Source organism: Gregarina niphandrodes (assembly GCF_000223845.1).
Source record: "Gregarina niphandrodes unplaced genomic scaffold scaffold00045, whole genome shotgun sequence".
Taxonomy (NCBI): Eukaryota; Apicomplexa; class Conoidasida; order Eugregarinorida; family Gregarinidae; genus Gregarina; species Gregarina niphandrodes.
The window spans coordinates 56,332-83,240 of record NW_011645813.1 but is presented as its reverse complement, the minus strand read 5'-3'; the positions used below and the strand labels follow the sequence as shown (position 1 = coordinate 83,240).

Sequence of the window (26,909 nt, the reverse complement as noted above, 5' to 3'; positions counted from 1 at the left end):
GAAAGATCTATAAGCGAACAATCTTTAAAGCAAAAGTTTCCAATCATGTTCACATTCCTCGTTTTGGCTTCCACTGTTGCTTTCGCACAAACTTCTGTCGACTGCGTTGCATACTATACATTGAACCAGGCAAGTCTGGTTGACCCCAGCCAGATCCAGTACTGTGTTGCGCAATGCAATGAAATGCCGACTGCTGGTACCTGTCCTGAGGGTTCTCCTGTCACCGATTGTGTGCAGTCCCTGGACGCGTGCAAGTTCGTTCAAGGAGGCGAAGCTGTAGACAACGGCGAGGCTGCAGAAAGTGCACCTACCGAGTCTGGAGAAGCTGGAGAAGCTGTTGAAGGTGGTGAAGTCGCACCTAGTGAAGCTGTTGAAGGTGGTGAAGTCGCACCTAGTGAAGGTGTTGAAGGTGGTGAAGTCGCACCTAGTGAAGGTGTTGAAGGCGGTGATGTTGTACCTAGCGAAGCGGTTGAGGGGGGTGAGAGCGCACCCGTGGAAGCTAGCGACGCAGTTGAAGGTGACGATGTGGAGGGGGGAAATACAGACTGGGAGGTTGTGGAGGGGACTGATGAAGAGGTCGGCGGAGATGACGATGCTCCGATCATGCCGAAGACAAGTGGTGAGGCTCTTCGTATTCTGACCGGGTCTGTTGTTGCTCTACGGCTAATGATGATGCTCTAAGATCGACGTCAGGGGAAGTCTCCTTTTTGCGTGAAGTATACACCCATTTCAAAAGAAGTATAACCATACAGTTAGTTACTTTTAGTTCTGCAATATAGTTTTGGACCACACGTCGACAGTTACCGGGAAATCAGAAGAGTAGTTTTGAGACCAGCCGTCACTCGGCTTCGGAAAGAATATAAGTGAACAATCCTTAAAGCAAAAGTTTACTATCATGTTCAAGTTCCTCGCTTTGGCTTCCACTATTGCTTTCGCACAAACTTCTGTCGACTGCGTTGCATACTATACATTGAATCAGGCAAGTCTGGTTGACCCCAGCCAGATCCAGTACTGTGTTGCGCAATGCAATGAAATGCCGACTGCTGGTACCTGTCCTGAGGGTTCTCCTGTCACCGATTGTGTGCAGTCCCTGGACGCGTGCAAGTTCGTTCAAGGAGGCGAAGCCGCAGACAACGGCGAGGCTGAAGAAAGTGCACCTACCGAGTCTGGCGAAGTGGTCGGAGGGGGCGACCAGGAGGAGGCCGTCGTTACTGAAGCTGAAAATGTGGACGGGGGGGCTGGCGGGGAGGTTGTGGTGAGCGCTGAAGGAGAGGATTCTGGAGAGGATTCTGGGGATGACACCGCCGCCCCTAAGACCAGTGGCACCGCTCTTCGCGTCCTGCTGACTGGGTCGGTGGTCGCTCTTGTGCTTGTGATGTAAGCCTCAAGATGAAGTGCTTCCGGGCAGAAGGTTGAAGTTCGGTGAAGTCTCTTGAGACTTTCCCAAATGGGAGAGGATCACAAAAGATGGTCTCAAGGCGCCGGTTAGTGTTGTACAATCCAGTTTTTGTTATGTACTCGTTTTGTTATATATTCTGCGCTGTTCGTTTATTCTTCGCTGCGCTTGACGGTTTTTGCTTGACCAAAAACGACGAGCCGTCACGGCATGTTGGATCGGTTCGTTGTTGTGTTCAATATTATGTTTAAGATTCTAGCTGCAGTGTCCACGGTGGTTTTGGCACAGACTTCTGTCGACTGCGTTGCATACTATACATTAAATCAGGCGAGCTTGGTCGATCCCAGCCAGATCAAGTACTGCGTCGCTCAGTGCACTGAAATGCCGACTGTTGGAACGTGTCCTGCGGGTTCTCCTGTTACCGACTGTGTGCGATCTCTGGACGCGTGCAAGTTCATTGAGGAAGGTGAAGCTGCTGAGGGTGGCGACGGGGAAGAATCCGCTACCGAAGGCGAAAAAGCAGAGGACGAGGTTGTTATCGGAACCGAAGCAGAGAACGCCGGAGCGGACGCAGGCGGGCCCAAGACCACTGGGGCAACGATGAACGTCTTGATCGGCTCGGCTGTGGTGCTGTCGCTTGTTATGTAAGGCGAAAGATCCTTCACCTCATTCAACTAAAGTTTTGTCACCCAGCCAGGTCGCCGACTTCGCAAAACCGCGAAGTAGTCATTGACGTTCTACAACATAGTTCATTCGATTTGAGTATGTTGAAGTGTGCGGCCGCAATGCCGACCGGGTTGTACCCGACCGGACGGGCTGTGCCATAAAAATTGCAAGGGCTGTTAATTGCGCTAGGTGTTTTCGACCCGTTAAACCTAGCTCGATAGAAAGGCTTGAAGAGCCCAATCCAAACAAATAGAGACCCAAATTGGGGCCTCGTTACTCGGGTCTTGTTACCACTTGGCTTTGCAAATGCTGCTTGGACAACTTGGGACATCACGTCGCACAGAGAACGGTCAATTAAAGAGTTTTTTTTTGTTTTTACACAACGAGAAACTTTTCAGTTGCATTCAACACTCGCCATCAACCCGTTATCAGCTAGCTAGTTCGAGTTCATTCATCAATAGTTTATCATGGTTCGCCCGAGTCGTTCCCCTGTTCACAAAACATTACTGCGTCCATTATTTCTTGACTTGATAAGCTTGCCACACCAATTCTGAATCGGGATAGAGATCTTGAGCTCCCTTTCTCAGGAACTCTCTTAGCTCTAGGAGCCACTGGGTGCTTTGGGCGACCACCGACAAATGGAACTTACGATTAGTTTTCCCTTCTCTAATCATGCTGCCTCGTTCGCCAGGTTCATTCTGAACCCACGGAGGAAGCATGGCATATGAGTGCCCGGTGCTTTCAGCAACAAAGACGTAATCACTGATACATGGTTTGTCATCAGGACACTTCCATTTTTGGACACCGTTCACCGTCCTGCTTCCATATTTCCGAATAAACTTCTCCATGGCCCTCCGATGCCAGACATTGAAGACGTTTCCCCAACCGCCACTAAACCTTCCTAGTATGGGGGCATTTTCCCAGGCGCCATAGCTCTCCAGCAGTGATTGTCTGTATTCATCACCCAGTTCTTGCACAAGTTCTCTCAGCCGATCGAACTGACTCAGTTTCATCTTATACAATCTATCTGCAGGAACGCTCCATTGTAACCGTAATACCTCCCAGTCCGGATCCGCCTCATTAAGCTGGTTTATCATCCGGTCCAACGTAGAAGGAAGAATCCCACATAAGGGTACCCCCACATCGTCCTCAGTGAGTATCATATACTCGTAACCTTGCTCAACTCCGTACTTAAAGGCGTCTAACATCGTGAGACAGCACCCGACCTCACCCGGAAAGGCTTTGAAATGGTTCTTAGTGGCGGAGATCAGTTTCTCGTTCGAAAATTCGTCTGCGTCGAAGCCGTAATCCAGACGGGCCAACAATTCTGTAGAATTCCGCCCATCAACGGACCGAATTCGAGTAGCTTCAGGGAACATCTCTGTCAAACGCATCCGACGCTCAACTTGATGGTCCAGATTCATATACACCATCGGGACGTTCTCAAATCCGCATCTAAACAGGTCGGTGTATGCTGTCACTAAACTGAAACGGAACAATATCGGACGGAGAACAAGATGCGAATGGCGCAAGAAAGCGTGCGGACCCAGGATTCCCTAAGCGTTTACCTGACAGTTGCGAAAATACGCATAAGAAGAACTTCGAACACGTGTGTGCGCGCGGTGTGCGCGCGCGCGGTTACGAGTCGAGAGCACAAAACAGTCAGCAGAAGACGTTAGGATAGCAGCTTGGAACAGTCCAGGACATTAATTAGTGGGCCATGGCACAGAACAAATTGCGCCAGTACCCGGGTGTTAAGATGGAACATCCACAACTTCATATCAACAACCACATCTCCGTGGTCCGTGGTTCGTAGCGTTGGTAAGCAACTGTACCTGCATAACTTATGGAGCAGTAGCCGGAAAGCGTCTGATGCCTTCAAGTAGTAATCCAGCGAATATTTCCGTTTGGAATAGAGACAGACAGACTTCTCTGGACGGGATTATCTTTCTACCTAACAGAAATTGGCCCCAAATCAGTGGGGCAGATCCGTGTCATTATTCAGGCTATCGTGTGGGACCGCTAGGCTTTCGGTGCACTGGATTTAGCATGGCTGAGCAGGGCAGGGCAGGGCAGGTTACTCAAATCAAAAAGATGAAAAGAAGAAGTGCAAGCAACCAAAAATTGGCGCGCCTGCAGCACGACCGCGACCATGACTGCTGGACTTGACTGGCTTGCCACATCCATTCCGGGTCGGGATAGAGATCTTGAGCTCCCTTTCTCAGGAACTCTCTTAGCTCTAGGAGCCACTGGGTGCTTTGGGCGACCACCGACAAATGGAACCCATGATTAGTTTTCCCTTCTCTAATCATGCTGCCTCGTTCGCCAGGTTCATTCTGAACCCACGGAGGAAGCATGGCATATGAGTCATGCTTTGTCGTCAGGACATTTCCATTTTTGCACGCCATTCACTGTCCTGCCCCCGTATTTTTGAATAAACTTTTCCATGGCCCTCCGATGCCAGACATTGAAGACAGTGCCCCACCCGCCGCTAAATCTTCCTATTATGGGGGCATATTCCCAGGCCCCGTAGGTCGCCATGAGTGACTGTCGATATTCCTCACCGAATTCTTGCACGAGTTTTCTCAGCCGGTCGAACTGGCTCACTTTCATCTTATACAAGCTATGTGCAGGAACGCTCCATTGTAACCGCAATACCTCCCAGTCCGGATCCGCCTCATTAAGCTGGTTTATAATCCGGTCCAACGTAGATGGAAGAATCTGACATAAGGGCACCGCCACATCGTCCTCAGCGAGGATCATATACTCGTAACCCTGTTCAACCCCATACTTGAAGGCGTCAAACATCGTGAGACAGCATCCTACTTCACCCGGAAAGGCTTTGAAATGGTTCTTAGTGGCGGAGATCAGTTGCCCATTCGAAAATTCCTCTGCGTTGAAGTCATAATCCAGCCGAGACAACAATTCTGTGGAATTCCTTCCATCAACGGACCGTATCCGAATAGCCTCAGGGAACATTTCTGTCAAACGCATCCGACGCTCAACTTGATTATCCAGATTCATATACACCATCGGGACGTTCTCAAATCCGCATTTCCACGATTCCGTGTATGCTGTCACCAAAGTGAAAACGAACGGCACGAGGATGGCACGTAACATGTGAAAACACGCCCCGTGGTGAGGCAACGAGATAAAAATCGCATGAAGCCCGCACACCCCTTTAACGTCCTACGGCGTAAAATCGTTCAACACGTTTTTCTCTGATACCGTCTTAAGCCCTCCTTCTCTCTTTATTATGTTGGTCGCTGTGTTCTTGCTCTACCGGCGTCAGCGCGCCGATTTGGTGGACGACCTCCTGGGTAAGGCCGAAAGACGTGAAGTGCCCTTAGATTTGACCGCAGTTGTTACCGAGCCTCCTCAAGTACTTACTGCTATAATTAGTTCGGCTGACACCGCCTTAGCTGTCATGAACAATAACCTTAACTCAATCTCTTCTACCCCTACTGGCTTCCTTGCCGCCCTTGCTAACCCCGACTCGACAAGAAACGCCCCGAGCCCTACAACCAATCCAAGTTCCGTTTATCTCTGGGTCATGAAGCCCCATTACCGTCAGCAAGCAATTGAAGATACCGACAACTACATGACCCAGCAGCCCTTGCCGTCTTCAGTTGTTGTCGGGCTGCTGTTCATTCGTCCACTGAACACTCTCCTGCATATTTTACTCCGCGGCCCAGTCTCACCTAACGCTCAAGACTACCGACTCGTAGGCAAAGAATCCGCCAAGCCGCTTCTTTGCCTTGGGTGAAATACGACTTGAGTGCGCATTGAAAAACTTCGAACAGGTGGGATAAAATACTCCAGAGCACGGTCTCACCCCGCCAGTTTTAAATCAATCAATGTCCAGAATCTGTTACTTCTCCTGCAACTCAGATATCATGAATTATCGATTTTCATTGAAGGACACAATTGTTTGCAGGATGATTAGCACCACAATGCCATTCACCTTCTGTTAGGACTTTTCAGCGAGTTACCTCCCAGATCAAATCCCTAGTTTTTGACCCATATTGCTGAGTTGTTTTAAGTACTCACATCTATCCAGATTGGCAGTCTCGCATAATCTTCACGGACGCGCGCTCAGCAAGAATCACTTACCACGCAGGACCCGGATGGATTGTCCATGACTCAACACCGCTAGTGAGCTTGTTGCGACAGAGACGGGAAGGGCGGGGCCTCTCTAAGCAATGTAGGAGCGCGGTCATGCAGCTGCACCCCCGTCATGGCTAACAAGAGGAACAAGTCGCGGAAAGGAAAAGTTAGTTCCAAACAAAGAAAGACTCCGAAGCAAGAAGGGTCGGTTCAAAACGAAGAAATCCTCGACGAGACCTCCGACGTTCACCACTCCGCCTCAGATGACCATGGACTCTCACGTGAAGAAGCACATGTGGAAACCATACGTGCTCGTGCGAAAAGCCAGATCCGGTCAGATGAAGGACCCATACCCTCGGCACCGTGTCCAGTACGTCATAGAATGGCGGTAACGGATGAGGCGATCCCACCCGTCCTTCGTTATCAGCCGAGTCATATGGGCGGAGCCTTTGGTGGCGCCGAACAACAAGGAGTCGAATCAGGGAACATTGTTCAAGGAAACATTGAGCCAGGGAACATTGTTCAAGGAAACATTGAACCAGGAAACAGCGAGCCGCCCAGTTTGCTTCCTGAACCGCCGAGTCCGTGTCCTGAACCCCCCAGTCTCTCTTCTGGACCACTCAGTCTCGCTGCCCAACCGACCAGTCTCTCTCCTGGACCGCCCAGTGTTTCTCCTGCAGTCGTGATGACTGGAACCCCTCCCGGATTCGAAGGGCTCCACGGGACCGTGGCGAGATTGAACTCGCCGGGGGGCTCGCCGAGATCCATGAGGACGACATCACGGTCGCCGGCTCAGCCCTCGTCGGAGTTGAATGGCTTCCCGGGCACGTTATCGCAGAGGGCGCCGGCTGAGTTGTCCCGTGCCGAGTCTCCACCTCAACTCCAGCAGAATGATGTCCTTCGCTCAGTTCAAGCAGATCCCGCGGCGGCTGCGGTTCCCTTTGACGCTGGCCCCCTGTCAAACGCTGCTCCGCCGTCCGGCGCTATCCCGCAGTCTGACGCCGCTCCGCTGTCTCATGTTGTATCTCCACTCGAGGCTGCCCCCGGTGAACGCCATTATAGCTCAGTCGTGGATCGAGGGCCGGTGCCTCAGTACTCCGGACAGCCCCCGTTACCGTCTGGACCTCGGGCACAAGAAGACGTGCCTTCTTCGCAAAATTGGTTGCAGTCGTTCTCCGACGGCGTCTTGAACTCCACACCCGAACCTCCCGTGGAACTCATGAGCTTCATGCCCAGTCCACAGCCCTCACCTCGCTCGGCAACACAGTTGCAAACCACGCCCTGGCCGGAAGCCAGGACATTCGAATGCGTAAGGGGCGAAGAAGTAGTGGGCGAAGATGCGATAATGATACCCGATGGCGCAATGCCAGCGAACACGAACCACTTACCAAGGGTAGACCACTTACCGTCATTGATCCCCTCCACGCCAGCGGGGCAGCCCTTGTACCACGTCGTTCCTCAGGGGGCACATACTCCCGACTTTAACAACCCGCGCGCTCGTGCGTCGACCCCATCCGTGTTGCCACCTGTCTCTCCATCTAATGCCCAAATGAATCGCTCCCCCCACGGCACCTCATCCCCAGCCGCCGGAAGGCTACCTGTTGAAACGCCAGCCGCGGGAACTCCAGTCGCAACGCCAGCCGCGGGAACTCCAGTCGCAACGCCAGCCGCAGGAACTCCAGTCGCTGAAAGGCCGGCGCCAGTAGGCCAACTGCCGTCCGTCAGGTCCGTTCTCGCCCAGTCGTCCCCTCAGAGAGTATCCTCCCAGAGAGTATCCCCTCAGGGAATATCCACCCAGAGAGTGCCAACACCGCCGCGCCATTCTTCTCCCCAAACGGCAGACCAGCCGCAGCCATCAATAGCGACTCCGCTCCAGGCGGCTCAGTCTTGTCATGTGCACACGCAGGACATCGCACAGCAGCAACAGGCTGCAGGGAGCGTACCGTCTGTTCACTCCCCTCAGTCCCGTCATCTTCATCAGCCCGAGAATTCTCCTCATGACCTCGAGGGTGTTCGGGATCCCGAGTGCACTGACGATCTTGAGGGGCACCGTTGCCATCCCGAACAACCTCGGAGTCCGAGCGTTTCGCGAGATGAAGCGCACAGGCATCTCGTTTCAGCGAATAGCATTTCCCCTGGTAGTCCAGGGGAGTTGATGCAGTTGTGGGTGGCGCGTGAGGAGAATCTGAAGAGGCGAGAAAGGGAATACCGCGAGTACTGTGCAAGTCTGGAGAAGACGGTGCGTCGAGTGCAGGCAGAGTTGAGTGCGCAGGCACAGGAGATCCGAGCAGCGGCGAAGGTCATTAGCAATTCTCAATTCGTCAAGTTGTTTGAGGAATTGCGAAGGAATCCGTCACTTCGAAGTAACCCCTTGACAGCATCCACCAGAGGCGTACAACCCCCCAAGGAGAAGTCCCCATCCTCTAGTGCGGGTGGATGTCCGTCAGCGGGTCCATCCGAGTTTGAGTTGTCAAAGTGGGAGCGATATAAGGATTATCTTCAAGAGCGCGAAACACGTTTACAGCTTAGGGAGGAGCAGTTGATCAAACTGCAGCGGGCAACCAAGCAGCAAAAGGAAGAAGTGGAGTTGTTGAGTGCAGCTCTGGAGCGGGATTTACAGTATATTGAACACAAGGAACGGTTTCTTCAAGACGCAATCGAAACCGTGGAAGCTTGTATCGGAAAGGACGTGTTTCGAATTCTGATAGGGCATCCGGAGGAGCCGGCCATTCCGGGCCGAGGACTCAGCCTAGGTCGACACACTCCAGCATCCGTTCGGCCACTGCCCGCCACGACCAACTGGTTTCCTGAAGACACCGAGGAAGTGCCAGGTCTTCCGACGCCGCTCCACTTGGCAGACAAAATGCCAGTCAGGAAGCCAAGTCCACCTCGAGGTGTATTGGAATGGTTGTGATGGGCTCTGTGTGTGCAAGGGACAGTGCGTGGTTAAGGGGAACTGTGTGCGTAAGGGACACTGCGAGCAGCGTAAAGTGGAGAGTCAGTTAGTGACCAGTTATAAGCCGACTGGTCCTCGGTCGGAACTGCAGTTTAGTCGCCGTGCCGTGGACGCACCCGGATTGGTGGTAAACGGGCCGGATCGATAACGGCAAGTTGATAGCCTCGAGTTGTGCGACCGAGTGCAGTTGATGACGCCAAATTCACTTGTGGAGAATAAGGAAAAGCATGATGCCCAAGACGAGTGTCCCGGTGCCGGTGAACAAAGCCAGCACTGAACTAGCCAGCACTGCATGGTCTTGGATGAGACCAGTTAGTCCGCCTGCATGTGTGATGATTCTGAGCGTTGGTTCCAACAGGTCAACCTCCCAGTCTGATGGTGTCTTAATCAGCTCTGTCACAAGTTGCGGTTCAATTCTCAGCTGTACCGTTGACTCAGTAAGCGTTTGTCTGTGTACCTTAGACAAGATGTCAATACTAGCCAGCACCCTTCTCTGGCACCATCCGAGGGACAAGATGTTCTGCACCCAGGGCTCCAAGGCTTGTATGCCAAGCGTGAGCAGATCAGAGACGACAAAATTGAGGGAACACATGGCATTTTGTAAAGGACTAATTCGCTTAGGTACATACAGCTTGTTCAATCTAACTACCATTGACCCTTCCGAGTTGTACAACGTGGTGTACAGTGCCAAAGTATTGTACCGCAGAAGCTCGAACCGGTCGTAAACCATTCGAAGCTGGACTGCCGCAACATCGTTCTCGCTTTTGAATATCCAATTTATTGCAGACCTCGGCCATCTGAATCCTGGCAGAAGCCACTTACGTCCAGGCAGCAACTTGCGTCCTAGTCTCAGGATGTGGAATACGACTTTCACTGGTGTAATGACACATTCCCTGAGAAACACCCAGGCGATCCTTCCATATCGGCACCCATAGCGGTACCAGTCGTAACGGGACAACCCATAACCCCGGAGTCCATCTTGGCTGCCATCTTGGCGTCCATCTCGGCTGCCATCTTGGCGTCCATCATGGCTGATGTTCCCATTTCTGATTCCCATATTATCGTTAGTTCCGAACCTCCCACTTTTGTCGCTCTCTCCGCTTAATGAAGGCCCATACGTTGCTGATCCCTGGCTGGTCGTTGATGCCGAAAATCCGAGGCCATAATTATCGGCAGGATACTTCTCGGCAATGCGATCATCTTGCGCGGTTTCATCTGAAGTCTTCCTAGCAAACCAGTCAGAACTGGCCGAGGGGTACGGCAGAGTATTGTTCCCATTTATACTAATCCATGCAACAGCTGCCACGGGATGAGATTGGCTGCGGAAAACCAACTTGTCCATATCTTGAAGAATGAACTTCCCAAAAGGCGGGGCAGGGGATAAAGGGTCATTAAGTTTTTGCCATAAGTGATCTTGTTGGGATACTACAGGTGGTGGAGATCGGTACATGTAACCTGTAGCATCAAATTGAATGAATGGCTTGTAGTCAAAGTTGATGGCATAGTCGCTGATCTTTACCGGATTCTGAATGGTGTAATAGCTAGCCAGCCATGTACCTATACCAACCGCGAGTGAGGCGGACAAACTAATAAGTCCAAGGCCGCAGTACCAGATTATCCATAACATTAATAATGTCCGACAAAAGTGAGCTTCTGGAGAGCGCGCACACGTGTGTTCGAAGAGGGCACACACGCGCGTTCGGAAAGTCATCGACCGCCCCAGTGAAGGCGCGGCCGCGAATCTGGGGACAATACTCTGCCGCGGATTTCTCGGCGACGACTTGGTATTTGCGCAGATGGAGAAACCCGGGAGATTGACAGACTAGTTAGCGCCATGAGAGAGAGGGAGAGTGTTCAGCACACTATCAGTAAACTTAAACTTATACTCGAGGACCCAGCGGAACTATCGGAGCGTAAGACATGAGCGTTTAAACTACTTACTGTTCTCAACAGGTAAATCGGAAGCTTGGATTGAGTTGACCAACTTGAGGTTAACTCAGCCCGACGCTTTCAAGGACCTGACAACAAATCTCTATATCACCAATCTAGCACCTTCCGTTACAGAGGACGTGTTGCGCACCGTATTCAGCAAACACGGCAGGGTAACAAGTGTTAAGATCATGACCTATCCGACGCACAGGACAGGTTTTGTAGCATATATGACAACAACTGAGGCGGAAAGGGCGAAAAATTATTTGAACGGCTTCGTCATTGATGGATCCGCTCTCTCCATTGTTTGGGCTCGTCACGCTCCTGCGATTCCGGCGCCCAATTTCGTACCCCCTCCGTCCATTCTGAATGGCCTAACGCCTGGTGGTACAGCCGGCCCCACTGTTGCAAATTTAGACTCGTTTGGAATGCACACTATGACGGAAACGCCGACAGGCCCGGCTGCCGCTTGTGTGACTCCACCCTGTTTAATTATTCCGGCTCCACCATGCGCCGGTACTACAAGCCTCGGCGCCGACGTTGTCATTGTGCGGCCTCCTTCAGATCCCACGGTTGCCAGCTTAATCGATAGATTTGCAAAAGTTGTAGCGCAGCATGGATCAGCCGTGGAGCAGGCAGCGCTTGTCAAGGAGCAAGCAACACTTGTCAAGGAGCAAGCAACACTTGTCAAGGAGCAAGCAACACTTGTCAAGGAACAAGCAGTGCTTACTACGCCGCATTCGAAAGAAGAGACATTAGTAGAGAGCAATGAGAGTTATCCGTGGATACACCCAGAGGATATCAATCACTACTACTATCTTTGTCGAGTTGTTTGTGAATGCTACTGGCAGCGGAATTTGCCGCCGCCTGGCTACATTAAGTTAGGTAAGGTGTTGTTTCGTTACGAGCACCCTAGTCAGCCCCTGGTGAGTATGGGTTACGATGCGAAACTTCGTCAAGAATATAACCGATTGGATGACGAAGCTGTCCTGACGAAGACTCTAGATTGCGTCGGGGACCCGTTTGCGGATGGCGTCGGTGCATTGGTTGCGAAGTTCAGTTGGGTTCTGAAGAACATTGATCGAACAAACGATTCGGTTAAGTTGCTGACAGCAATTGCGATTCGCCTGAATGCCCCCTTTGTAGTGCACGCAATCGTGCATTGGGTCTTGCAATCGGAAGTTGACCAGAAGGTTGCTTGCATATACGTGTTGAATGATCTGTTGTGCAATGTTGCTAGCGACACTAGTCGTCAGTGGAACTTTAAGGTAACCATTTTGCAAAGACTCCCTGAGGTCTTTGCGCATCTGGGCTCTTATAGTGACGAGACGGTGGGCACTAAGATTTCTACTGTTTTGTCTGTATGGCGGGCTTGCTCGCTCTTAAACAAGACCTACTTGGATGGTTTAGAGTCCCTCTTCTACCCGAAATTATTTTCTTCTTTGAGAAATCAAGTCCCCTGGACGGGCTCGACAGCTGCAACAGATGAGTTGGAGAGACGAGACGTGGACGGAATTCCTCTGGTGGATGAAGACCTGAGACTAAACTTAAAAGCCTTGCCGTACTGGGCACGTCGTGAATTTTATGATTGGTATCGGGTGCGCGATGACCTCTGGGCATTGAGATCAATATGCGACGCAAATGGGGTGAATTGGGGACTGCGGGATACTTCCCCTGTGCTCCTGCGTCGCTTGCTGGATAAACACATATACTGTTGCAGCCGACTGGATGAGTCGGGAAAAATCGACGAGGTGGGAAGCCTGCCTTGGGGGCCCAACATGAAAGGCATTAACCCCGCTGTCGTGCTGGCCCGCCGCACTCTGGGCGTCCACAAACCCGTCCACACCCAGCCGGCCGTCAAGACGGAAGGAATAAAGGATGACGCACCGAAGGGGTACAAAACGAACGTGAGCACGGACACAGTTAGCGTTGCGGCCGTGCTGCTCGGCCAGACTCCGGTCCTGAGGCCGACGATCAGTCTAGAAATGAGAAGGGAAATGACACCGCTCCAGCAGCATTTCTCAAGTCGTTCTTTGTGTCAACCACGGAGCAATTCCTTTCGCACAGGTGTCGACTCCGCCAGTCCGGCGATAATGAAGTCGGGCGACTACGCGGGGACGGTCAGTGGCGTGTCCGGGGACGCCGCAGTGCATACGTTTGTAGAACAAGAAAAGTCGCCCGTCGGGCTCACTCCGGCACCGAATGATTCGCGTGTTACGGTAGAAGGTCGTGACGGGCTTTCGGGCAGCGTTGCGGACCAGCCACCGATAACAGACGACTCCGTACGGAACCCTCTCGTCACATCTAGTGGTGGCTTGGAGGATGTGGACGGCGTGGTATCCGACCAGTGTGTCTTGGACATGGACTTGGGTAGCAGCCCTGTGGACCGCCTCGCTAATGCTATATTGCGCGAGTACAAAGCAGTGCAATCGTCAGAGGGGCAGCCTGCAGGGTCGGTGACACCCGACGACGACGGTGATATGTTCAGTATCGGTGAAGACAACCCGAGCGAAGCTGAGCCGAAGCAGTCTGCGACCAAGGTTAGCGACCAAATCGGCGTGCTTGTGGAAAAACGGGTTGTTGCCCGACTGAAGGAGCTGCGCGCTGAAGCTGCGATGTCTGAAGATGATATCATGACCGCCACGGATGAATTCCGAATAGCCTTGCAAAGTGTACGTAAGAGCGAGACACACTCTACTTCTTTCTTTGCAGAGAGTTATGGATAAGCTACCCTACCAGACCTGACGCAAGTTTACCCTTCGTAGTGCATGTATCAGGAGCCTTCTGATGAACCTCGTGCCCTGCTGAACCCCGGAGCCTTGATGAACCCGAGCCCTGACGATCCGACTGCGGAAACGGAGTTGACAGGAGCCAGGACCTGGACAGGAGCCAGGACCGGGACAGGAGCCGCGCGCGACCTGGACAGGAGCCAGGACCTGGACAGGAGCCGCGCGCGACCTGGACAGGAGCCACGACCCCTGATATGTTGCGTCTGGTTGGCCAGGCCTGCTTTGATGGCACAGCCGCTGTGAACGCACATTGTCGGGAAGGCCATCCAGGTCCGACACAGGAGACTTCCCCAGCAGTATTTCTCAGTCGAATCAGCTTTCCCCAGTTGACGATATCATTATTGCCTTGTACCGTTAGGCACAGAATCATAGGGTCACAAGGCACTGACATTCTTGGCTAGGGGTATCATTCTTCCCTTGTGCTTATTATGACGGTAGCATTGTTGGAAGCGTCCATGGAGGAGTCTTTGGTAATTTGGAACCTTAGGTCGTCGAGTTCGGTGGCTAACAGAGTTCCCGGGTGTTGTTTGCTTGAGCGTATACAGAGCCACTTTTTGGGAGCCTGTGTCGACATTTTTTGCACGATGAGAATGGACTTGGGGACGGCATAGATGTCCCCTTCGTCGAGTTGCACACCTTGGGGCGGTTTGCAGGGCTCGTAGTAGCAGGCTTCGGACGAGGAGGTGGAGGTGACTGCGAAGCTGCCGGTGGGCAGTTTGTGTCCGGGTAGGGTGAGGATGCCCGTGGCGTACTGCACGCCCTGCAGCTCGGCGTCGGGGATAACGTCGCGCACCTTGGTGATGGTGACGCCACTGGGTTTCTTGCATAGCGTGAGAATCTTCTTCTCATTGATGGGGACGTCGAAGGACTGCTCGACTTGTTCCGAGAAGCTCATCATATGCGAACTGTCTGGCGCCCCGCGCTTGTTGCTACTGCTGGTCTCCTCGGCCTTGACGCCTGTTCGAGCATTCGCCAGGGCCATGGCCTGGGCCTTTTGCGAATCTGTCAAGTCGACGATGGACTTCACTGACGAACTCAAAGCAACCGAACCTAAAGGCTCAATTACCGGCGGCAGTAGCCTCAACCACCGACTTGCTGCATGCTCGTATATACAGGGTTGGTAAGACGTGCACAAATCGTCCCGCTCCTTGGTCAGGATCGTATGAACGACCTTCTCACCCACCTCCACCATTTTTTATTGGGCGAATGGAGGCAGACTCCAAGGAAGCTCCCTTTCGGGACCCAAAACTGAGACCGCACGTGGGCCAAGAGACTGCTGCCCCTCGAGAGACTTCTGCCCCTCGAGAGACTGCTGCCGCTCGAGAGACTTCTGCCCCTCGAGAGACCCAAGAGCGTGCGATGGAGACTGGACTGAAGCGGCCAAGGTACGTTGTGCTGAAAGATGACCCCGGCATGTGGCTGCTGGTCATACACCGGCTGACGCAAAAGTACGCAAGCCCCAAGAATGATATCGCCACTAACGATCTGAGGGATTGTCACTCTGAAAAGAACTATCGGAACATCCATCAAGATCGTCGAACAGGCCATCGGACCGACCAGGGGGTTGGTTGGGAAGGACTCGCCGTTCTAGTCCAAACAAAGTTTAGGAAAGGGATGGCACATATTGAAGATTGTGCTTCGCTTGTGGCCCAGAATACTTGTTCTCGCGCCAGCTTGAATCCTGGTCATAAGGATCACGCGGATATATTGTATTGCTTGCTGGACACCGTGGACCCCGGTCGACTGGTTTGGATCTTTTATGATGATGATGAAAGCCCGATCGCTCTGTTTTACGCTGAGCTTGCCTCTCGACATGGGTTTGAGGTTTATTTGGTTACTGAGACGCCGGAGGAGACCTGGTCCTTATATCCGAGTCCACAGGTGATCTCTTTGGCGGAGAAAACGTGTTACGCTCTACATCTCCTTCGCCCTGCTTTGTTCGACCGTGCTGCTATCACAGCGGATGAAAAAAATATCCTGGAAGAGCTGATACGGCGTCGAACAATTCACGAGGTTATCTGTTTCTGCAGTGACGTTAGGACTATCCTCTGCAGTGACCAGAAGTCGGGTGGCGAGCATGCAGCTACCGAAAGACCTGCAGGACTAAACGATGCTTTGGTCGTGGAGGACGATGCTTTGGTCGTGGAGGATGACGCCTTTGTCGCGGAGGACGACGCCTTTGTCGGGGAGGTCGACGGCTTTGTCGGGGAAGTTTCAAAGCTGAAGAGGGCACTGGTTCAAGCTGCCAAGTTGAGTACGACGGTCGTGACGCGTACCGGGCTGGAGTTGCCTGTGGAATTTGGTGTAAAGGTGCCGTGTTACGGCCGGAAAGAGTTGGTTTGGGGGTTGCAAGAAAAAATCAAGGAAAAGCGTTTCTTCCGGGTCGGACTTACGGGGTATGGGAAGACCACGTTTGCCAAACACTTGGCTGAGAAGTGCGGACTTCCGTTGGTCACAGTCTCCCCATCAGCCATATTCAGCAAGTATGTTGGAGACACTGAAAAGAGCATCAACGCTTTATGTCGCCGAATGATCGAACTGCATAGCGCCTGTTTGTTCTTTGACGACGCTGACGCATGGTTCCATGACCAGAGCATTCCTCTGGAAAAACCCCTCATAGACTTCTATCAACTTCTTCAGGAACACACGCTGAGTGACCCCTCTGCTGTGTGCTGCATTATATACGCCTACACGCGCCCTCCCCCCAGGGCGCCCTCCGACCCCCCGCCACCCGCGGTTAAGTGGTCGCCATCTGTTGCGGAGTCTGCTGCAGAGTCTGTCGCGGAGTGTGTGATCGCTTTGTCCCATCCAGTCGGGTCATCCACTGGCGAACTATCCGTAAAAGCAGGGGAGCAAGCCACGTCTTCCGTGGACATTTCCCTGGAACCAATTGAACTCATTGATCTCCCGCCGCTGGATCTCGAGGCACCCAATGGTATCTACGAGCAAATTGTGACATCCGCTGTACCCCCTGCGTTTCGACCAATGTTAGCAAGTCCGCTGCTGAACTGCTTGAAACAGCGTGGCATCTACACGGCGAACACCGCAGAGTTAGGCATCGCGGTAAACCAGATACTCCTACGGGCTGTCGTCAACGCCCTGAATGCCGCTCCAAATACTAGCGCTACAGCGACCTGCCCCAGTATCGCCACAGCCAACGATCAAGCTGGGCGGGCAAGTGATGCCATACACTGTGCGTATGTCTCGATGAGCGTGCCGACGAATAATCCCGCTAGCGGCCTTCGTCAGAATACCGATGGCCAGAATATCCACAGCGAGAACAGCAGTAGTAAACATGTCCTGAGTATGAATGAAGTCTCGAACATCAATAAAGTCTTGAGTGAACATTCCTGTGAAGCCGCTACTACATGTCAAACTGTCCCGCTAGATACTATATTGAAGCAACTATGTTACAGCGATATTTGTAACCAGATCTTGCATAATCTCTCCTCACGTGGTATTATTAAGGATCTCAATTAGTAATTTACAGCGCTCTGTATCAGATTCAACCGCGGTTGCCCAATCCGTAAGAAGGTGTTGGACAATTTGTATCTCCAATTGAGTGAACGTGATTGCTCTCTGAACTGCGTTCGCCAGGCTCTTAGTACTATCAGGATCAACTAAAGAACCATATATATCGCTATCGGCTAAGTGCTTTTCAGCGCTTATTAGAGAGTATCGTTAGCGTGCGTATTCCCAGAAATAAGTTCAAGATTATGTGCGCCCGGGATCTTACGGCCTTTGAATGTTTCTATGGGACTGTCTATGGAGAGTCCAGCTGTATTGAGTAAGACAGTTGCCCAATTGATAGCATCCTCGCTAGTTTTGGGATCTGAGCAGAGTAGAGTGGTAGCTTTTGCTGCAGCTTGTATTAATCCCTTTTCTGTGGGGTCGCTGATAGTAAATGCCCGTCTCAGTCTTTGCTGATCATCTGTGACTTCCAGAACGCTTAATAACTTTTGTTGTTGCTCATTATGGTCCAAGTTGAAAGTCTTTTTAATTTGGTTAACTTGGGCAGCAGTATAGATATTTCGTTGCTGCAGCACAAGCAGGACACGCGTATGCGCCTGTTTAATCGGGTCAGGTAGCTGTCCCACAGACGGGGCAATAATACGTAGGAAATGACGGAATCCCACCACAGCGAAAGATGCTGGGTCTTTTTGAACTATGTCATTGAAAATATACATGATCCCTAACTTCCCCTGCGGGGAAACGACTCTCTGAATATAGGCATCAGCCATGGCCCGCACCAAGAACCCCGGGTTCACTCTTGTCTTCCACGCCAAACAGCATTCTGATACTCCAACCACGAACTCCTTGACCACGGACGCTTGCTCTACAAAATTTCAAATTTAACCATAGTTCTCTTACTGCAAAGGTCAAACAGCCGGGCAGGCACCCCTTCCACTGGTGTTGAATTTATCAAAGCATGATACTTGTTTTCCATTTATAATTTTATTTAAACACCACGGCGGGCGAAAGTAATGTCCATAATTCGGTTGAACGAAAAGTGGATGCAATGGAACTAGACGGCTAGTTCTGGGAATGGGTAACGAAAGGAACCAGACAAATAATGCCATGCTTTATGGGAGTGCTCGGTGGGAGTACTGAGCGGTGGGTGAGACGGTCACGCCGGTGGGCCGAAAGAGGCGGGTCCGTGAGGAAGATGCTCCCATCTCCGAACCCTCGTTTGCAGCCCAATTTGGCCAGCCCGTCCGTGGTGGTCTAAATGTGGTTGGAAAATGTTTGAGGACCCGACAGTACCGGACGTAAAAAAATGGGGACTACACGGAGCGCGGGGTTGGAGGGTTAGTTCGGGTGGTTGTAGGTGGTGTCTGCAGCTGGGAGTGTATGGGCGGTTGCTGGTCGGCGTTGGCAGAGCCCAATAATTGGCATAAAAAATTTCCTGATGCCTAACTTGCAGGATATCCTCTCAGACGCCGGCGGTAAGGATGACACGATGGTGGGTGGTGGAGACAGGGTTGGACATGGTTTGTTTTAGCTGCGAGAGATGACGTTCGAAGGAACGCAGAGGCTCAGCTGGCGCAGGCGTCGGCTGCAAACTTTCCCGAATATTGCAAGGCATTGGCTTCTGAATTGTGTAATGAGAACTGCACGATTCCCGGGATTCGGCAAAGGGCTGGCTTGGTGTTAAAGAACGCGATTTCTTCGACGGACCCGAAGACCGATGCTGCGTTGCGGGATAAATGGGTGAACATGATGCAGGGACCCGACAAGGAAATGATCAAGCGGTCGGTGTTGGAGTTGGTATTGGTGCAGCAGACTAAGGCGGAAGAAGCACGTCGGACGGCTTGTCAAGTGGCGGCGAAGATTGCTCGGTTAGAAGTGCCACTGAACACGTGGCCGGAGTTCTTCAGCGCGATCTTGATGACGGTGAACTCGCCTGCCCCGACGACCCCTGAGAGTCGCATCGGCGCGTACTGCCTCTTGGGGTACTTTACTGAAGACGTGCAGGGGCTGTGTGAGGAGTGGGGACGGGACTTGATGAGTGATGAGAATAAGGGACTAGTTTTATCGAGCTTGAGCCGCGGCATGACGGATCCGAACTTGGACGTGAAATTGGCTGCGTTCAAGGGCTTCTACCACGGCATCTTGTTCGCCGAGCGATTCGTGGCCCTCGACAGCGACCGTCACCAACTGTTTGTGCTAATAGGAGAGGCACTTAATTGCGACAGAATTGATGTAGCTAAGGCCGCCTGGGAGGTGCTCTTCCAAATGGCGGATGGCTACTACTTGTACCTGGACGAGATTCTGAACGACATCATGAAGTTGACGTACGAACGCTGTCAGGCGCCCGCTGTTGCGCAGTACGAGGACATTGCGCTCTCTGCAATTGAGTTTTGGTCCACCATTTGTGACGAAGAAATTTTGATAGGGCAAGAAAACCGGCCGGAACGTCTTAAGAACTACGTGGCCAAATACAAAGACCACCTGCTTCCTATTCTGTACGAAGCCACCACGTTCCGAGACGACGAGGAGACCGCGGAGGACAGTGACTGGTGTGTCGCAGTGGCTGCGGGAGCGTGTGTAGGATTGTGTGCTCAGGTGCTAAAGGACGATATTCTGCCGAGTGCGCTGTCATTCATTGAAGCCAACTTTGGCAGTCCGCAATGGAATCGTAGGGAGGCTGCTGTGCTTATTTATGGATCCATTCTCGAGGGGCCTAGTAATGATAAATTTGCGCCGAAATTGCGGGCTTCTTTTCCCATGTTGTGTCAAACTCTGAACGACCCTTCCGTCGTGGTACGGGACACTTGTGCGTGGGCTATAGGAAGCATAGCGAAGAATCATCTAAACGTAATTGCGCCCTTCCTTGGACCCGTGAATGGCGAGGGTGGACTGGTCCAGTTGCTGCTACGGAAGCTGGACGATCAGCCCCGTGTGGCCAAAAACGCGTGTTTCGCGCTGTATGAAATTTTCGCCCGGTCGGAAAGCGTCAAGAACATCAGCACATATAGTATCAGCAGTAACTTCCGTCAGCTCTCGGCTGAGCTGATTCAGGTCGCCAAACGACCGGACGGTTCGGAGAACCAGCTGCGTCAAGCCGCGTTCAACACCTTATATATGCTTATTTCTCAAGCCGACGTGTGCGAAGATGTCGACCAGTTGTTGCGACAGTTCGTGACCTGGATGGACCAGACCACCAAGCTGGCATACACGGAGGAGCTTGGGCAGCTGCAGGGACCGATGATCGGCTGTATCACGGCCATCATTGACCTGAGTTCGGACGCATTGCTGCGGGCTGAATCAAAGAAGCTGATGGACTCGTTTATGGACGTGTTGTACCAAGGCACCCAGATATCCGCGAACAACATGATTCAGCGTTGGTCGCCGGCGACGGAAGAGGTGCTGTTGGCTACCTCAATGCTCTGTTGCCAGCTCGGCACCGGTTTCGACCCGTACGTGGAAGTGATTGCCCCCACTCTCCGCAGCGCGCTAGTCGCGCGCGACATAGACAGCCAGGTGACTGGCGTGGCGGTGGAACTTTTGGGAGGCATCGCAACCGCGTGTCCGAACAAGTTCAAGTCGTACGTGTCTGAGTTTGTGGAGTTGTTCATCATTGTCCTTAAAGATCGGTCAGCGGGGATGGACCTGAAGCCAAAAATCATAACGGTGTTGTGCGACATTGCCTTAGTCTGTCCTCACGAATTCTTCCCGCACATTAAGTCCTTCCTAGAGTTCTTAAGACTCGCTGCGACCACCAGAGCGGACCAAGGACCCGCCGACGATGAGACGTGGCTCCAATATATCATCAACCTCCGGGACGCTTCCCTCTGTGGCTACTCAGCATCCATATGCTGTATCCGAGACTGCGCCCAAAACGGCTGGGATCAAGCACAAGCCGTGAACGGAGTTCAATTATTTACTCCGGAAATCAATCGTATTCTGGAGTTTGTTACCAAGGTCTTCAACGACAAATTCTCGTCACCAGGCAATATTCGAAACGCAATACGGCTGCTACAAGATCTCATCCCCATGTTTAAAACAAACCCTGTCCAGGCTCTTAAAAATTCCGTTCTATATAATATTCTCAAGACTCACGGACAACTCACTACAGATGCCATCATAAAGCAAGAACTCGCTCGTCTCGAGGAGGTAATCACCAAAACCAACACCCCTCCCCCCCTCCTTCCTAGTTACACCAGACATCAGTGTTGTTTTAGATGATGGACCGTTACAACTGAGACCCTTTGCGGTATGCCTAAGAGCGTACGTGTCATTTTTGATTGTAACTCTGCCACCATTGCAACGGGCTCTTTCTCATTGCAAACCGCCGGCGCATCCTCCGTTTTTCCACCTAATTTTTGCCCCACCATTTGTCCCCATTTGTTTATTTAATTTCGGGAATGACCCTCGAACTTGTCAGCCAATGTCACCGAGAGTGGAAGGACACTGGCAAATGGAAGTCTCTGTATTGCAACACTCATTCTCTTATTGACTAGTATGGTGCACACAGACCCTGACCGCTCCAGATACCAACACTCCTTCCACATCCCATTAATCCATAACCCGCCCCGTAGTCCACAGCATGTCCCGTAATTCATAACCTGTCCCGTATAGCTATGGTCAGGGAAGCAACTACATTCGACTGATGAACGTGAAAGATAGGTCTGCTTATATACTGGGGTCTTGTGTATCTGACCTTGCTGATGTTTTAAGCGAAACGAACGGGTAAGCTAATTGCACAGGTTCCTTGGTGCTTGCTTGCTCCCTCCTGGATTCCTTGTTCCGGGCTGGATTGATCGGTGATTGCTTACTTGGCAATCGGGATATGTTCAATGTTTATGTAGGGATAAATCTGTTGAACAGGTGAGTCGGAGACCTTTGAAGAAAATGCCGAAGAAGGCCAAATTCGAGTTGGCGGAAACGGAGATCAGGGACCTTGGAGAGGATAGTGCCGACATTCTGGTAGATTGTGGCTATCTCGATGGTTTGGCTGTGGAGGACAATTTTTCAGTAAGCCTGAAGAGCTGGGTCCAGATGGTGATGAAGAAGGCGGAGAAAGCGGTGTACGTGATTACTGTCGGCCACGAGCCTCTCATTCGGGAGTTCATCAGGTGGTCGACGGGCTGTAACTTCGAGATTACAATTTCGCCGGTACGGCTGCCTTTCAATCCGGCTAGGGGATCGGTTCCCGTGATTATTGAGATCAACAAGGAGAAGACCATTACAGTGGAAAGGTACCCGAACATTCAGATATGTACCCAAGCTTTTACCAAGAGAGACAACCAGGAGTGTAGTATTTTAAGAGTGCCTGCTTTATTAAAAGAATGGCGGAGGTTATACTACCTCCAAAATGTCGTACCGTCTCATCACGCAGGTAGTCTAAGGCTCTTCGACATTGTGGAGTCTAGCACGGGTGAGACTTATTACAGTCTATCTATGTACGACCGAGTACTGGACAAAACCAGTCCGAAGAAGAAGAACCTCAAAGCATGCGTAGCTGTCATGGTCCCGCTAGCGGACGAGCATCACTGGCTTTATAGAACGCCGTCGGGACATCAGAGACTCGCTGAAAAGGCTGGAACGCTCAGGGTACTTTGTGTTTTCCTACCCAATTTCAAGCCGTTGATGAAATCGAGCGATGAAGTTCCCGCGCAGGTTGTTGAACGCATACGAAAAGATATTGGTTCTCATTTATTGTCTTTAAATCCCAACCCCGCGACTCCCGTGCTCCTCATGACCCAACAGGAAAGGTTCGAGGACGAACGAAAATCGATCGCCATCAGCAGCACCGCTGACGGAGACGAACTCATGGTTTATGATGTTGTTGTAGACCAACAAGATGAAGAATTTAAGGAGAATCCGGACAATGATTCGAACGAGGTGATCCCGCCTTCCCCATCAGAGTATACGCGACGGACTATGATCTTCTCCAGCAATCCCCGTTGTGCTCAAACTGAACTCTGGTTCAAGGGGCCGTCTGACAACCCAGAGTTCAGATACACTCATGTATGTCATAGCTATCAAATCCCGATATTAAGAGTTGTCTGTGACTATATCGAACGACAGGGGCCTTCCACGGGTGCCATTCTCGGTATTGGCGGCGGCCTTATGCCCAGCCTGTTCAACAAGGTGTTTGGCCGCAAAGTACACTTAGACTGCGTGGATATAGAAGCTGAGGTAGTAAATATGGCCAAAAAAGCGTTCGGCTACGATGATGCTCCAGATTATAGGAACACGGTGATCCGAGATGCCGTTGATTATATCGCCGAGAAATCCTTATCTGAAGACAAGCTGGACTTTGTCGTCGTGGATATTAATGGAACGTCCGGCGCCACACTTCCCCACCTGGAGAACGTCACGGGTCCTCATAGGAATTTCCTCACTTCTGAATTTCTATCCGCAGCGAGGAAAGCGGTGAAGGCTGAGGGGCTTGTGATCCTGAATGCTGTTTGTCAAGTTGTATCCGCGAGAAAGCAGTTAGGGAGTTATCTCAAGCCGATGTTCCCAAATGTAATGGGGGTGGCTTACGGCGATGAATTAAATGTTGTCTACGTTTGTTCGGCCAACAACTGGCATAGCGGCGAGAATCCCTTCATTCAAATACGAAAAAGGCTACTGGCTTCCGTAAGCGTCATCCGACAACGTAAAATCTTTATTTCAGGCTCAACGATTCCCAGCTCTGGCGGATGTTGTTACGGATACCCCTCTCTATTTGGGCGAGAGGTCACGCATGCGCGCCAATGTAATTTCTTTTTGAAAATGTCTCGCCTCCAATGTCTTTTGGGACATGGAAGACATTATACAAACTTGCGCATGTGTGCGCACACACTTGACAAACACGCGCACAAGCTAAGGATATCGCTGAAACATGAGACACCTTTTCACCCTTGGATCTATCGCCACTTTTGCCGTCGCTGGCCCTTATGAGGCCCGACCTGCCAACGTTGACTGTCCCGTCGGATACACGCTCGTTGGCAAGAAATGCGAACAGAACACTTTTCAGCCGGCGCAAGTCACTTGCAGCCTGGGTCAGTTGCAGGGGAATCGATGCATTACCACCGTTCCCCCCATCCAGACCTGCCCAATTGGATCAACTCAGGAAGGAAACGTTTGCAAGATCTTCCAATATGACCAACCTCGTCCGGAGTGCCCTAATGGATTCCATCTTGAAGGAGCATCCTGCGTTCAGAAAAAGCAACTACCCGTCACGGAGGTTTGTGATGTTGGTCGCCCGGATGGCAGAGGACAGTGCGTCAACACTGAAGTCGTCAGCCAGGTCATCAAGAAAGTCTGTCCCTCCGGTTTCCAAGATGAAGGTCATGGATGCGTTAAAACTACTACTTATGACTGCAGTCCTGACGAAGTATCTATTCCGAAGCCCGTCTTCGTGCATCCTGCTCCTGTGACTAAGGAGACTGCGGTGGCGCAGCCGCTTCCCCTGTTCACCAACTACAAGAAGAAGGGCTGGAAGAGAATGCTTGGCGCCAAGAAATCGTACGCTCCAATCAACATTGCTCCTGTCGCTCCTGCCCCCAGCAAGGGAGCCGCGCCGATTGTCATCAAGTCCCAACCAATGGCTCCGGTGCCTCCGTCCAATGTTGCTGTGGTGAAGCAACTTTGCCAGCGGGAGGATTATGCTCCGTACGTCATCGAACACTTCTGCCCACAAGGCTATGCTCCCCATGGTGAAGGATGCGCTGCTACCGCTACATATCCTATGAGCGCACGGTGCATTAACGGAAATTCTATTGAGGCTTGTTTCGAACCCAAGATTGCTCCCGTCAGCATGCACTGCAACGTGGGAGCTCTTGTTGGCGATAAGTGCGTGGTTGCTGAAACAATCAACTTGGAAACGGTTTGCCCTGCTGGAACTGAACGAGTTGGAGGCGCTTGCCAACAAATCACGACTCCCAACGTTGCCTGCCCTCCTGGAACTATCCTCGAGGGTAACAACAACTGTGTTGGGAAAGCTTACACTGAGCCCATTGGAACTGTCACCACCACCTGCACTGGCAAGGCCTGCTGGCAGCATTAGAATTCGCATTTTATGTTAAGATCATTTCGCATTAACGATGAATAAGGAAAAAAAATAGAATGAATGATTCGATTTAAAAATCAATGAACGAAATTCCGTCAGAGAGTAAAGTGGAAGTATGCCTACTGAGAAATAAAATACTTGCAATGCTGGAGGAGAAGCACGATGAGGAATGTGTTCTCTACAAATCGGAACACGTGCAATTTTGTAAATACCCATTTGTCAAAGAACTACCTCACAAGCTTATCAAGCTACACGCTGGCCAAACGTGGGTGCTGTACTGGTGCTTACACGCTATGAAGCTCCTAGAACACCAGGTTGAAGGTGACATCATAGCAACAGCAAGGTATGAAAATGAATCTTCGGTGGACCCGCATTTTCTTTTAGGGAGTGGCTAGCAGCAATTGAGTGCGAAGGAGGAGGCTTTGGCGGAGGCGCGGGCCAAATTGCGCACGCAGGACTGACCTACGCGGCTGTATGTAGCGCGGTGTATTGTAACTTTCAGCCTCACCGGGATTCTTTAGCTAGTTGGTTGCGAAGCCTGTTTACACCTGATGGGGCCGTTCTCATGCACAGGGATGGAGAAGCAGACAGTCGTTCCGTGTACTGTGCAGTTGCGTCATGCCATATGCAGGCAGTCCTGAGTAGTGACTTAATCAGCGCCGTGGTTCCGTTTTTGGTGGACTGCCAACGACCAGACGGAGGCTTCGCTGCGGAGCCAGGTGCGGAGTCACACGCGGGTTACACCTGGTGTGCATTGGCGGCACTGGCAATCTGTGACAAACTAGAACTAGTGGATTCACTGAAAGCTCTTGTAAGGCAACGAGCCTGAAAGGACAATTCTTGTGTTGTAGGAATGGTGCCTGAACCGGCAGAGTGTGCTGGAAGGTGGTTGTGACGGACGACCGAACAAACTGGTGGACGCATGTTACTCATTTTTTGTGTGCGCTTCCATTGTCATTGCCGGATATGCTTTAGGTATACGACCTAATTTCAGTCATGGCGGACTAAAGGTAAGCAGTCGTTCACTCGCTTCGTTCACTCGATGTTGTCGCACCATGACATCATCTTTTGGATCGTGGTGTTTCACGATTTTCCGCTCAGAGGTACTTGCTAAAATGTTGCCAGCCGTGTTATTTGGCGTGGCTTGGATACGATAAACCAATGAAGTCAATTAAAGGCGGCGGTCTGTGCGATAAGCCTGGTACCACCGCGGATTGGTACCACACGTCTTACGGTCTATCTGGCCTGTCGATTACGTCCGACGACCTTGCGCAGACTTCGCCGATACTCAATGTGTGTATAGAAGACTGGTTACGGCAGCGGGAGATGCTCTCGAAGTGTGACGCCCAGTTCGGACCGGGGGAAGAAAAGTTCCACCGTTGGTACAACCCGTTTTCCGGCACCGGGGATGTGGGAAATGAAGGAGCACCGGCGTTCGAACGCGCGCCGTAACACTGTGGATGACCACCCGTTTGACTACGTGACGCAAATACAGAAACAGCAGCGGCCTGTTGCTGAAGTGAATATTCGCGAGAAAAAAGCGAATCGGAGCGTTCCTCC

General features: G+C 51.7%; 15 protein-coding genes across 15 annotated transcripts; 10 read left to right on the top strand and 5 right to left on the bottom strand.

Annotated features, from left to right (window-relative positions):
• Window positions 1-45: 45 nt before the first annotated feature.
• GNI_155880 (hypothetical protein) lies at window positions 46-681 on the top strand (the record flags this gene model as incomplete). Its single annotated transcript, XM_011134615.1, has 1 exon — window positions 46-681. One exon carries the CDS (start codon window positions 46-48, stop codon window positions 679-681), a length of 636 nt encoding a protein of 211 aa, XP_011132917.1.
• A 214-nt stretch (window positions 682-895) lies between these two features.
• GNI_155870 (hypothetical protein) lies at window positions 896-1,381 on the top strand (the record flags this gene model as incomplete). The annotated part of the gene is made up of 1 exon (XM_011134614.1): window positions 896-1,381. One exon carries the CDS (start codon window positions 896-898, stop codon window positions 1,379-1,381), a length of 486 nt encoding a protein of 161 aa, XP_011132916.1.
• A 258-nt stretch (window positions 1,382-1,639) lies between these two features.
• On the top strand, window positions 1,640-2,044 carry GNI_155860 (hypothetical protein; the record flags this gene model as incomplete). The annotated part of the gene is made up of 1 exon (XM_011134613.1): window positions 1,640-2,044. One exon carries the CDS (start codon window positions 1,640-1,642, stop codon window positions 2,042-2,044), a length of 405 nt encoding a protein of 134 aa, XP_011132915.1.
• A 533-nt stretch (window positions 2,045-2,577) lies between these two features.
• On the bottom strand, window positions 2,578-3,495 carry GNI_155850 (hypothetical protein; the record flags this gene model as incomplete). The annotated part of the gene is made up of 1 exon (XM_011134612.1): window positions 2,578-3,495. One exon carries the CDS (start codon window positions 3,493-3,495, stop codon window positions 2,578-2,580), a length of 918 nt encoding a protein of 305 aa, XP_011132914.1.
• Window positions 3,496-4,429: 934 nt separating this feature from the next.
• GNI_155840 (LPS glycosyltransferase) lies at window positions 4,430-5,182 on the bottom strand (the record flags this gene model as incomplete). The annotated part of the gene is made up of 1 exon (XM_011134611.1): window positions 4,430-5,182. The coding sequence occupies one exon, from the start codon at window positions 5,180-5,182 to the stop codon at window positions 4,430-4,432; it is 753 nt and encodes a 250-aa protein (XP_011132913.1).
• A 1,117-nt stretch (window positions 5,183-6,299) lies between these two features.
• Window positions 6,300-9,083, top strand: GNI_155830 (hypothetical protein; the record flags this gene model as incomplete). The annotated part of the gene is made up of 1 exon (XM_011134610.1): window positions 6,300-9,083. The coding sequence occupies one exon, from the start codon at window positions 6,300-6,302 to the stop codon at window positions 9,081-9,083; it is 2,784 nt and encodes a 927-aa protein (XP_011132912.1).
• Window positions 9,084-9,327: 244 nt separating this feature from the next.
• On the bottom strand, window positions 9,328-10,752 carry GNI_155820 (putative transmembrane protein; the record flags this gene model as incomplete). The annotated part of the gene is made up of 1 exon (XM_011134609.1): window positions 9,328-10,752. The coding sequence occupies one exon, from the start codon at window positions 10,750-10,752 to the stop codon at window positions 9,328-9,330; it is 1,425 nt and encodes a 474-aa protein (XP_011132911.1).
• A 207-nt stretch (window positions 10,753-10,959) lies between these two features.
• GNI_155810 (RNA recognition motif protein) lies at window positions 10,960-13,780 on the top strand (the record flags this gene model as incomplete). Its single annotated transcript, XM_011134608.1, has 2 exons — window positions 10,960-11,038; window positions 11,079-13,780. The coding sequence occupies 2 exons, from the start codon at window positions 10,960-10,962 to the stop codon at window positions 13,778-13,780; spliced, it is 2,781 nt and encodes a 926-aa protein (XP_011132910.1).
• Window positions 13,781-14,249: 469 nt separating this feature from the next.
• GNI_155800 (hypothetical protein) lies at window positions 14,250-15,035 on the bottom strand (the record flags this gene model as incomplete). Its single annotated transcript, XM_011134607.1, has 2 exons — window positions 14,250-14,893; window positions 14,957-15,035. 2 exons carry the CDS (start codon window positions 15,033-15,035, stop codon window positions 14,250-14,252), a joined length of 723 nt encoding a protein of 240 aa, XP_011132909.1.
• Window positions 15,036-15,049: 14 nt separating this feature from the next.
• Window positions 15,050-17,323, top strand: GNI_155790 (AAA family ATPase; the record flags this gene model as incomplete). The annotated part of the gene is made up of 1 exon (XM_011134606.1): window positions 15,050-17,323. One exon carries the CDS (start codon window positions 15,050-15,052, stop codon window positions 17,321-17,323), a length of 2,274 nt encoding a protein of 757 aa, XP_011132908.1.
• Window positions 17,324-17,511: 188 nt separating this feature from the next.
• Window positions 17,512-18,290, bottom strand: GNI_155780 (hypothetical protein; the record flags this gene model as incomplete). Its single annotated transcript, XM_011134605.1, has 2 exons — window positions 17,512-18,179; window positions 18,215-18,290. 2 exons carry the CDS (start codon window positions 18,288-18,290, stop codon window positions 17,512-17,514), a joined length of 744 nt encoding a protein of 247 aa, XP_011132907.1.
• Window positions 18,291-18,752: 462 nt separating this feature from the next.
• On the top strand, window positions 18,753-21,532 carry GNI_155770 (putative importin beta; the record flags this gene model as incomplete). The annotated part of the gene is made up of 2 exons (XM_011134604.1): window positions 18,753-18,789; window positions 18,846-21,532. The coding sequence occupies 2 exons, from the start codon at window positions 18,753-18,755 to the stop codon at window positions 21,530-21,532; spliced, it is 2,724 nt and encodes a 907-aa protein (XP_011132906.1).
• A 179-nt stretch (window positions 21,533-21,711) lies between these two features.
• GNI_155760 (putative methyltransferase) lies at window positions 21,712-24,068 on the top strand (the record flags this gene model as incomplete). Its single annotated transcript, XM_011134603.1, has 4 exons — window positions 21,712-21,806; window positions 21,926-22,036; window positions 22,156-23,935; window positions 23,973-24,068. The coding sequence occupies 4 exons, from the start codon at window positions 21,712-21,714 to the stop codon at window positions 24,066-24,068; spliced, it is 2,082 nt and encodes a 693-aa protein (XP_011132905.1).
• Window positions 24,069-24,179: 111 nt separating this feature from the next.
• GNI_155750 (putative oocyst wall protein) lies at window positions 24,180-25,346 on the top strand (the record flags this gene model as incomplete). Its single annotated transcript, XM_011134602.1, has 1 exon — window positions 24,180-25,346. One exon carries the CDS (start codon window positions 24,180-24,182, stop codon window positions 25,344-25,346), a length of 1,167 nt encoding a protein of 388 aa, XP_011132904.1.
• An 83-nt stretch (window positions 25,347-25,429) lies between these two features.
• On the top strand, window positions 25,430-26,801 carry GNI_155740 (prenyltransferase-like protein; the record flags this gene model as incomplete). Its single annotated transcript, XM_011134601.1, has 4 exons — window positions 25,430-25,692; window positions 25,734-26,160; window positions 26,201-26,359; window positions 26,451-26,801. The coding sequence occupies 4 exons, from the start codon at window positions 25,430-25,432 to the stop codon at window positions 26,799-26,801; spliced, it is 1,200 nt and encodes a 399-aa protein (XP_011132903.1).
• Between the last annotated feature and the right edge of the window lie 108 nt (window positions 26,802-26,909).